The sequence below is a fragment of the Haplochromis burtoni genome, unplaced genomic scaffold (assembly GCF_018398535.1).
Source record: "Haplochromis burtoni strain Fernald_Lab_line unplaced genomic scaffold, NCSU_Asbu1 Contig_740, whole genome shotgun sequence".
Taxonomy (NCBI): domain Eukaryota; kingdom Metazoa; phylum Chordata; class Actinopteri; order Cichliformes; family Cichlidae; genus Haplochromis; species Haplochromis burtoni.
The window spans coordinates 92,491-104,151 of NW_024583101.1; the positions used below are offsets into that span (position 1 = coordinate 92,491).

At 43.3% G+C, this 11,661-nt stretch overlaps 1 protein-coding gene and 1 long non-coding RNA gene across 3 annotated transcripts in view; both read right to left on the reverse strand.

The window, feature by feature from the left end:
* LOC102300507 (tenascin) overlaps positions 1-11,661 on the reverse strand; it is a 46,832-nt gene that overhangs the window by 17,348 nt on the left and 17,823 nt on the right. For both annotated transcript variants that reach the window (XM_042215511.1, XM_042215512.1), the window contains exon 6: positions 8,215-8,330. In XM_042215511.1, coding sequence (XP_042071445.1) covers positions 8,215-8,330 — 116 coding nt within the window. The remainder of the gene's footprint in view (positions 1-8,214; positions 8,331-11,661) is intronic.
* Positions 8,963-11,017, reverse strand: LOC121812701. Its single transcript, XR_006053248.1, has 2 exons — positions 10,961-11,017; positions 8,963-9,424 (listed from the first exon to the last, which is right to left on the reverse strand). It is a non-coding gene; the product is annotated as an uncharacterized LOC121812701 (long non-coding RNA).

The following is an 11,661-nucleotide window of genomic DNA, read 5'->3' on the forward strand; positions in this document are numbered from 1 at the left end:
TTTTGGCTACCCTGCTAAGTGTTTTGCCGCCTCCTCTCAACCACTAAACGCAACCCGACGTTACAAAGCCCACATTCAGTAAATATGAGTTTGCTTTATTTACTGAGTATGTCTCATATCGAAACTGTAAAAAACACCGCTGCTAACGTTGAGCTGCACCTACGACGAGTTAAAGGGGAAACTTGAAGCACTACACCCCGGCCTGGATTCGTGTCCATCTTCAGCACTAACACTGGTTGGTTAGCTCGGTGCGAGCTGCAGGATTTTCCTCGAGGCTGTTCAGATTTGTTTTGCTGCCACAGAGGAAATCAGTGACTGAAAATGAGTTTATGAAGTCAGAAATGAAGCAAGGAGAAAATCCGGACTGAGGAGTGACGTCTGTCTGACGCTCTGGAAATGCTGTCAGAGACGATGGTTTAGTCTGAATGTGGAGGCTACACCGCCTGACGGCGTGCAACAAGCAGAAACTACACCACGGATGAGTCCTTGGATCCGGAGCGGATCTGGATTAAGCTGCCATGTTTTCGTGAGAACTTTGACAACTTTAATAACATCACATTTTCTTGGAAGGAGCCGCCGCCCGCAGTGTGCAGAGGAAGCGTTTCCTCATTCTCAGGCACGCAGCGACCGACTCGCCTGCTGTCACGAAACAGTCTTCATCAACCTAAAGATCAGTGAAAGCTAACGCCGCTGCTCGCTGACGTGCAGACGGAGAAAGATGCTCGACTCTGAGTCCAGAGGAAACAGCGAGCAGTGAGTTCATAACTCAGCCTAACAGTTTCATTCATGCACAGGTGAATCCATTAACACCAGTCTGTTCCCTTTGATTTCCCAGTTTGGAGGATTTTTTTTATTAAAGCTGAATTTTGTGTTGTTGTTTTCGAGCGCTCGTCTTCCAGCTGAACATCAGCTTTCCCACAGATGGACTCACATTATTCTCAGCTACTCTGTTATGATGCAGAATGAATGACTGTGAGCTGCTCAGCCCAGAGGGCAGGAAGCAAACCCAGACCAGAACCTTCCCCAACCTTCCCCTTTGAGGGGAAAACGAAACAACAGATCCCAAACGAAACTTTCAAATCTGGTAAAATTCAGTGACTCTGAATGATCGGAGAGGCGGGATTCAGACGTGGTGTTTGTCCCAAACAAAGGGCCCTGGCTCCGCTCTTTGACCTGCACTTGCACCCGTATGACCGTTTAGTCACTTCTCTGTTTAGAGACGAGCTTTGGGACCACGCTTCCTTGCAAACATCACTCCAGACTTCATGCATCATAAAAGCCTCCCACTCAGCAGCGTGCTTTCAGTTTTCATTTCTTCCTACTGCAGAAACGGTTCCAGAGAAAACAGCGCTGAGACGTCCACATCGCTGCTGCTGTTTCTGTGCGTTTAACTGGAAACAATAATGAAACCAGCAGCCGTCAGACTGACACTGATCCCTGTTTCCTGATGTTCTCGCTGCTGCTTGTTGTGACACGCAGTTATTTACGTGACGTTTATCTCGTGTTTATCCGTCTGGTGAACGGCCGCTGACGGATGTCGTCTCCCTCGCTCTCTTCCCATCTCCCTCGCTCTCCGTGTCACAGCTGTAGGTCCACGGTGATGTCATCTCTCTGGCAGTTGCCATGTTTTTGACAGTGTTTACGTGTTTCCTCAGCAACAAGCATCCCACATCTGCATCTTTTTCTCTGGACCTTGAGGAGTTCACTTCATCCACCTCTGTCAGCCCACTCTGCCCACTCGGCTTGTTGTCTACTTTTCGCTGCTTCTCTGACTTTAACGCTTCAAAGCTGACGGCCGTGACAGGAACAGGAAACCTCCAGAGTCGGAAAGCCGGAGCCAAATTCTCACAGTGCGACTGCCGCAGCGAGCCATCCAAACCTTTTCTTTGCCTTTCCAAAGATGACACATCTGATCATTTTCTGATCGGATTCCCAAACCAGCAAATGACTTAATGGGCCCGACCGTCACAAAAAAGATTCTTGTAATTATTACTGGGAGGTTTACATGTGGCTTTCAAGCAGTCAGACATCAGGAAACAGCCCTCTACGACTCCTGACATCAAGAAAACCAGCTAACCTTGACCTCTGACCCTTTGATGGTTTCTTGGTGAACATGTTTGTCACAGAGACTATATATCAAAGATGGAAGTCTGTTTTTCAAAGCTGGAACTATAGTAAATCAGCCACCACCTCGCTGCTGTCGCGTTGTTGTTTTGGAGCTATGTTTGGATGAGAGGCTGAAGTGCTAATTTAGCAGCTAATGCTAGCTAGCTCGATAATCCCTGCTGGCAGCACATAAGCACATTAACCTAACCCCCCATCAAACTAGTGAAAGTGGTACTCTCCTGCTGTGCACAACATTTATTTCTTCATACTCAGGAAGCAGAAGAAAGCCTTAAACTGAGTCAAAGTGCTAATATGACCAAGCTTGTTAGCAGGCTGCATCAGCACAGAGGGAGCTAGCAGGCTTTATGAACGTTATGCTAGCACCATGAGCCGCACAGTAAGCTCTATTATTTTTCAGGGGACTTCTTTAAAATGCTTCTTTAACAGGACAGATAGAGTTAGGAGGTCCGGTGACTCGAATTAGCTCAAATGAAGCGTAGCAGGCAAAGAAGCACCGCATCCTTCATTTACTGATTGAAAACAGCTGATTTTTAGGATTCTGGACATTTTTTAAATCAGTTTCATTTCTTCTGAACGATGAATAAATGAAACCTGTAAATATTTGACATTTTTTCACAAGAAAAAAAAGCAGAGAGAACTTTAAGCTGCCTGGTGCCGTCTTACTGAGGACAGCTCTGACTCTGAGCCTAACATTTCACCAACACCATAAAATGATGCAAACTTTGGAGACACGACGAGTGAAATGTGCCAGAAACAGCACATGTAACTGCACATATCAGCACCGATCTCTCATCCTCTGTCCTTCTATTCCACTCCTGTTTTCTCTTCCTTTGTTTGTCTCTCTTTGTTTTCCGTCTGTGTTTGGACTCCTTCAGGATAACGTCTCCCCTCGGTGGGTTCGTAAAGACGAACACATGTCGATCTGAAGTTCAGCTCCAGTTTTGTTCCCTCTTCGGCCAAGTCTCCATCATTTCCTCCGCCTATTAACCTCCATCCATCCATCCATCCATCCTTCCTTTTGTCTCTCTGGTGCTGTTAGTCGTTCCAAACAAAGTCATTACTAAGTCTTAATCCCTCGATGATGTCAGAGCGGGAAGAAAATTACAGTATGAGGCGATCACTGTAACTGTGTGTGTGGGAAAACATGTCTGAGAGGAGGCCAGCACGTGTGTGTGTGTTTAATGTAAAGCAGCGACTTCTTTCATCTCAGTGACAGTTTTGATTTTAAGTGATGTAGAAAGAACGAGTTTAAACGTGTTTTGGTTTTGCCGAGCCCCCCCCCTCTCCTGCCGCTCCTAAACTCACAAATACCAACGCAATTAGTAATTTTCCCTTCTGTAAGGCCCTCTGCAGCCGATTGATCGCACATGTTTGTGAACAGACTGATGAACATGTGAAGCCCAGGTTACGAAGCATCTCAATACTTCTGTGATTAAAAGGACAATTTAGTGTTTTTACACCAGGAGAATGATCAGACCCCATCATGCATCACGTAGCTAATGACCATACGTAGAAGGCCTGGCTGCAGGGCATCAGACATCCCGCCACCCACACACTGAGATAGATGGAGGGAAGCTGTTTTCTATCATGTTTGGCACACGGAGTTTGAACTCCTGGTTTCCTGCAAACAGTTTCCATATAATCCCAGAAAAACTGACAATTTCATCAAAATTATATGATGTTCTCCCCTTTCAGTGTTTGGTGCCAGATGGGTGAAATGGAAACAGAGAAACGTTTACACTTATTAGATAATGAAATCATGTATGAGCCACAATAAGTCACTATATTTGACATATGTGACTGAATTGTTACCTGTTATTTTCAGGTATTAATTCAGTTAAAAGCACATGACTGAAGGGTGCTGTAGTCCTGACTCAGGTCGTCAAAGGTTTCCAGGAAATTTGCATAGAAATAAACACGTTAAAAAAAGACCACATGTCCAACATGGACATGGCCTAAAAGGCTGCTGAATGAAGTTTCACAAACATGATTATCCTCTGCAGTCCTGTGCAAAACTACCTGCACCATAACTCAACACTGCATCAGTCAGCAGCAGGAAATGAAGTGGTGATTTCCTGTGTGACTTCTTTGGTCTCTGACGTCGTCGCTGAGGAACTTTGGCCACTCCACTCGTTCACGCACAGCATCTCAGTCAGGTTGACGTCTGCACTCTGACAGCAGCTCGATTCAGCTCTTCTGTCAGAGTTCTGCTGCCGTGCTTGGATCGTTGTCCTGTTGATGACCCTGTCCGAGCTTTAGCTCACGTTTGACTCCAGACGACTTTGGGGAACAGAGGTCCAGGCAAATGGCCCAAATGATTGTCCTTCCTCCACCGTGCTGAGCGCTGGTATGAGGTGCTGCTCTGCATTGTGGACATCATCTCCACTTTGGTCTCGTCTGTCCAAAGGACATTAATCCAATCATGAAAAGCTAAGCTGTGCTGCCAAATAAGCCACACCCACTCGGTGCTTTTCAGGTCAGCAGGTCTCTGTGCATGACGTCCTCTCAGAAACAATCACATCCTTATTTCTGGCTGCAAATACACATTCATGGTCAAACAGTCTCTAAACTGCAGCTCACTTTTACATATTTGCACGTCCTGCTGTTGCTCTGTCCTGCAAACATCACTTTAAACAGTCTAACGCTTCAAACTGAAACACCTTGAACTCATTTGCACAAACTTGCACGCTCGGCTGTTACAAGCGAGCAAATGATGAACAGCTTCATCAGACAAAGCTACGCTACTGCGCCCCCTACAGGCGGTTACATCAGAGGAGCGGACCGAGGACGTTGTTGCTATGTTGCAGTTTATTTTCGTCCACGATGATATGATTGTGTTTGTGTTGCTAACACTGTCGCTAACGACACTCACTGTCAGCGCTTTAAGGTTCCTGTGAGGGAAGCAAATAAAAGTGCTCATATGTGGTTTGAGGAGAATCAGCAGGAAATGCAGCACATGATTAAAGCAGGAGATGAGGTGTTAGTGTCTTCCACATGGGCTCCGACTGCCAAGCGCATCCGGCTGCGATGGAACGAGTTTGGCTTTAAACGAAAAGCCAAAATGAGCGGAGGGAAAGCAGACGAAATGAAAAAGGAAATCCATCAGCCGGCCGTCCTCCTGCTGCTCTGCTGCAAACATCAGCCCGACATTAACTGATACATATTTACTATTATTCGTTTTCACAGGAGAGGCAGATTCGGTGTTTCTATATTTAGTGAATGGTTTTTAAACTCTTTGTCAACAGAATGAAGCTTGGTGAAAGTCCCTGCCCTGCCTGGAGGGTCGTGGTGGGCTGAGCAGCCACTCTGGGGCGAGTCCAGGTTTGATTCTGTTACGTCTCCTCCATCTTTCTTTTCTACTGTCAATCTGTCCTGTCATAATTAAAGCCATCAGGATCCATGAGGATATTTTTTAAACCAAATTAATTTTTAGATGACTCATCATACCTCTGCAATGCCCGAGGTTTAAAGAGAAAGTGCAGATGTGTTGTTGCTTTGATCTGAAAACACACATCTCTGTGCCGTGTCCCGGCTCAGACTCACTCAGTCTGACGCATTCACGACTGATTTTTGCTGTTTTAGAGAGAAAACCTCCAAAAGTCCTATGAGCAAGAACTTGGTGACGGCGGGAGGAAGAACTCCAACAGAACCAGGATCAGGCAGTTTTTATTAAAGCCATTCAAAGGCACCTCTGAGAAATATTAGCATCTTATGAAGTTCAAACATGTAAAATTAGTTGCTTAGCAACACTGCTAATGATTTTTTTAAATCATAAAACTTCACAAAACTGAGTATTTGCTTCATGGTGTCGTGTATTAATAACACTGAATACAGAGCGTGTTGTAGAGCAGGCTGATGAGTTTATGCATGAAGGTGGATGCTGGGTGTTTAAAGACAGTGAGTGGTTACTAGTGATGCGTCGGCCGCGAACGAAACGGCTCTTAGAGCCGGGTCTTTGACGTGAGCGACGCGAGCCGGCTCCTTATTGCGAGCCGTGTTTTTTTTTTTTCTTTCTCTCAGCCTCTCTCGCACGTGCATGTGGAGTGAATAAATAAAAGTATATTTTCGGTGGCTGCTACAGACAAAACACATAATAACTCAAAACACGTATAAAACACAACAGAAGTGCTCCAGGATGCTAGGGCGCAGTGTCGAGCTTTTGTTACCTCGTGGCTACACAAGCCGGCAAGTACCAACGACCGGATTTGGTGTGTGGTAGTAACAGGTAAATGAACTTTTTTTAAATTATTTGAATATATATGAATGCTTGTGTATAAATACACAAACAATACACACATGCTTTCATGCTTTCAATTGTGTAATTTAAGTGATCTAGGTAGCTGTTTTGGAAGTTCAGTTAACGCTAGAAATGTTTTTTGGAGTTTGTACGTGTTTTGTCTCTAGGGGCCACCACATATATTTATATATAAACATATATGAATAAAACCACTGTTTTTTTACATTAGTAATTCCTTTTGTGCATAATTTTATATTATTGTTAATAATAAATTAATTAAAGCAACAAAACAACCTGAAGAACCGGCTCTCTATAAAGAAATCCCATCACTAGTGGTTACTTTACAGGTGGACGTGGGACCACCAGAGTCCACACAGCGCTGATCGGTCCAAACCCGGCAGGATCCTGACACTCCAACAAATTTATGTCCCCATCACTTTCCAAATCAAACCCACTCTAGTAACCACGGTTACTGATGTTTATTAAATATTTGCAAATTAGCTGGAAAAAGACATAAACAGCAGCTCCATCTAAATCTCCAGGCACATTCAGCTCCCCTGTCACGAGGGGTCACTGCAGTGGGTAGCTTTCCTCCACATCCACCTACTGACATGACCCCAAAGCAGAGCTCTGTCTCCACCTGGAAAGTGAACCAGCAACCGAGCGGATGTGTGAACCTCCACCTCCCAAACCTTTGAGTGGTAGCTAAAATGACCCCCCGAAGAAAAAACTATTGTAGGTTACATTTCTTTGTTTAATTGACTTTGAAATTTCAAAATTGTGACTTTCGCCGCCATCTGGAGACGCTGAGTTTCACTTCCAGTCACGGAAACATGAAAGCGGCGCTTTGATCTCAAACCTGCGCTCAGCGGACGGAGTCACTGAAGTTTAACGCCATAAAATCTGCAGTAATTTAGTGTTTATGGAGCCCAGAGATTTCCTCTGGCACTGCAGCCCAACCTCACAGATCATTCTTACAGGCGTTTGTCATGGAAGTGACAGACTGTTCGTGTCCTTCAAAATAAAAGACCAACACACCCCCATCACTTACACTTTGGATATCCTCTAAGGTTTGCAGACTGTGATTGCTGTTATGACTGCGGTCACATAAAGCAGGATTTTTATGGTGTGTGTCAAATGTTTGAAGTTCATTTTGAGCTCAGCAGTTTTGTGCTTCAGGCTGTGAACGCTGCTCACAACGACACACCGCAGTTTGATATTTCTACCTGCAGACCTCTTTGGAAACTTCACTGAGGATCTTGTAAAGAAACGTGTGTCCTCCACACTGCTCCACCCTCTCTACATGACCTGGTGAAGGTCCTGGATAAGGGGACAGTGAGGACTGTGGATCTGTTATGTGAATTATGGAAATATGTGCGTGAGCCGAACAGGTTTTTACTGGACTGTCTCCGTGTGGTTCCACAGTGTGAGAGAAAAACAGCAGCTGGCTTCACATTTTATTCATTTTATTAAAATTATTCAGTTTTAAATGGGGCCTTTCTGCTTTTCCATACTGGAAACACTTTGGTCTGAGTCATAGCACAACACGTATATTACTGTATGTGTTGTATATGCAGTTAATGGTGGATGCTTCTGTCTAACATGGCAGAGTTTCAGATCAACACGACACGTCAAACGTCTCACAGGAGAAAGGGGGCCCCTCTCCGGGAACAACACACGTTTCTTTAAGAATGAAACTTCTGATTTTTCCCCTTTTTTGCTGCTTTCAGTTAAACTGATAAATTCAGTTCAGGTGATCTGATGCTGGAGTCTGTGCACGTCTGCCAAAGAACCACTGAGGAGGTAGAGAAGTGAAACTCAAAGACTTTAAAGCTTAACCTGCCGCGTACCTGGCTGCTGAAGGTGATGTAGTAGGTCTCATACTGGACAGGAGGCGGAGTCCAAACCAAAGCGACTGACGTGTCTGTGATGTCCTGAGTGCTCAGCCGGGAAACACCAGACATGACTGAAAGAGAGAAACACAGACTTAGCTGCACAATGAGACTCAGGCTAACACCACCGTGTGCGTTTGTCTCCACGTGTTTGTGTGGCAAAAACTCAACATTCCTGCTTTAGCGGACGCCGCGCTATGCTGACCTCATGTTATAGGACAGAGGCGAAGCAGCTAGCAGCACAACAACAAACACGACCTCTTCACCTGGTAGATGACCTGGCTTCATCCACCAACACCATGGCATCTGGGAAGGAGGCCCTACAGCAGCTCCACCCTGTCCCAGTGGCTGGAGCGGGCCAGCCTACCACGCTCAGCCCTCTCCACCTTTACATGACCACCACTGAAAGTGGAGCACAGCAGACTGCCAATCGACAGAACATGCTATCAACTGTTTAAGACAAGTGCACATTTACTGAGCAAATATGCAATTAAGTTTATTTATACAGCAACAAATCACAACAGCAGTCGCCTCAAGGCGCTTTATATTGTACAGTGGACCCTACACTATTAGATACAGAGAACAACAAAAACGCTGCGGACACAGCAGCAGTTTTAAAAAAGATTTTAAGATTAATTTTTTTGCTCCTCTCACTCTAGCAGTTGAGCTGTCTCACTCTAGCCCCAACATTCCGTCCCATACACACCCATTATAAACTCTGAAACGGGTGAAAAAACATCATGAAACTTAAACTGGAACTGAAGAAAAAGTATAATAGATATTGAAAAGATAAATACAAGTTGAATAGTTGAATGTCTTGTCTTCGTTTTAAAGTTTGAATGGTGGCTCTATGTCAACGTATGTGGAAGTAGTAAGAGTTTAAAAATGAGTAAGTTGAATGAGAATTTGAAGGGTCTCCCCATTGAAATACATGGGAAATTTTTGTTGAATAAAGTTGAATAAAATTAAAAATATAAATGTTAAAAATGAGAAAAGTAGAAGCAGTCATGTCCAAAAGAATAGGAATCTAACGGTGTTTGAATGGTTTTTCTAAGTTGAACGGTTTTGAAGGAGTAGGAGTACAAAAAACGTACGGAATAGATAATAAAATAGAATAATAAAGATTAGAAGAACAATACTGTGAATGCTTTTCAAGCATTCACACTAACTAGAAAGTGCATTTTCTGAAGAAACTGCAGTGTGAATGCTTGAATCTGAATGTATGCACTGAAATGAATTAATTGCTGAATTTTGAGTTAAAAATATTGAATGAAATAAAAAAAAAAAAAACGAATTTAACCTGAAAACAAAGGTGCTGAACTGCTAAAAGCTGAAGGTTACACAGAAGAAGAAGTTGGAAAAAAGCTGAAAATGTTTTAAATGTAAATTAGAAAACCCTAAGAAATGAGAAAAGAACATTTAGAGTCAGAAAACATCTGAATGAATATTAAAAGTTCATATTCTTTGAATCACTGAATGACTAAAATGTGATCCCTCCACTTTGATCCACACAGTTTAAAAAGTTTACATGTCTGAGCTTTGAAAGACAATATGTTGGAAAGAGAACAACGATGGCGACGTTTTGAGGGTAAAATGATGGCTGTAACACTGTGGACACAGCAGCAGTTGAAAGAGAAGTGTTTAAGATGAATCTTGGCACAGTGGCAGGCAGAGCTCGTTAAGCAGGCAGGTGTGAGCCTGGTTGCTATAGTGACCGCACCCAATGGCTCCATACACACGTACACAGACATGCGCCTCACTTTTGCTGCTTAAAATGAACAGAAAAGTCAGGCCGAAACAAATCGTTCCCAAATGAAAAGTAAAAGTCGTATTGACAAAATTCTTTCACCGTGAGCGACAGCAATGTCTAGTCTACCTAATTCTCAGTTTTCATGCCTGTGGAGCTTATTATATGGACGTGGTGACAGTGGAAAGACACCATGCTCTTCTGATTTTCAAACGAACCTTCTGAGCCATTTTAACATTAGAGTCTATGGAAGAGTTGGAGGGAGGAGGCTGTGCATTGGTGGCATTTATGAAAGAACCATAACACCTAGTACAATAGTAAACACATTGGACGAAAGAGGACAGCGATGGCTACGTTTTGAGGGTAAAATCATACCTGTAGAGCAAACGCTGCGGACACAGCAGCAGTTTTAAAAAAGATTTTAAGATTAATTTTTTTGCTCCTCTCACTCTAGCAGTTGAGCTGTCTCACTCTAGCCCCAACATTCCGTCCCATACACACCCATTATAAACTCTGAAACGGGTGAAAAAACATCATGAAACTTAAACTGGAACTGAAGAAAAAGTATAATAGATATTGAAAAGATAAATACAAGTTGAATAGTTGAATGTCTTGTCTTCGTTTTAAAGTTTGAATGGTGGCTCTATGTCAACGTATGTGGAAGTAGTAAGAGTTTAAAAATGAGTAAGTTGAATGAGAATTTGAAGGGTCTCCCCATTGAAATACATGGGAAATTTTTGTTGAATAAAGTTGAATAAAATTAAAAATATAAATGTTAAAAATGAGAAAAGTAGAAGCAGTCATGTCCAAAAGAATAGGAATCTAATGGTGTTTGAATGGTTTTTCTAAGTTGAACGGTTTTGAAGGAGTAGGCTTTCAAAAAACGTACGGAATAGATAAAATATAATAATAAAGATTAGAAGAACAATACTGTGAATGCTTTTCAAGCATTCACACTAATAAAGATTAGAAGAACAATACTGTGAATGCTTTTCAAGCATTCACACTAATAATAAAGATAATAGATAATAATAATAATGGCTGTATTCAGTGACTTGCAGATGGATCACACACAGACGAACATCATCGGCGCCACAGTTTAGTCACCTCATCACAAACGTTCCTGTCCATGCTCCGTGCAGTCGACACTGGTGAATAACCCTGCAGGTCTTCTTCCTCCTCATTTTCTCTGTCCTGTGATTGATGCAGTGGAACAAGCAAAGTGTTTGTCCTGCAGCAGGAGGCTTTTTCTCCTCCATCTTACCCAAACCAAAGTGATGCATTTATCAGAGTTTGGCATCAGCCTTAATGAAACCTTAAACCATCTGCTCCCTGGCACCACAACAACAGGACAAACCATTCGATCTGATGTGCAGGTTGAAAATGACACTGCTCCAGTGATGAAGGGTGGTTTTCTCATTAAGGCTCATATCCAGGTCTGTGATTTCCGAGCCACAGCATGAGCTCAGATGAGGAAGAAGAGGCAGATTTCAGTCTTTGAGGGGAAAATTGAAAAGCAGCGGGAGCTGGCTGAGACCGATCGAGGAATCTTCTGGTGACCACAAACAGGACTCAGTGATGTGGAAGTGAAAGAAGCTGCTGGCCAACACATTCACTGTAAGTTTACTGAGGCGATAATACATCAGAAAAGCTCTTTA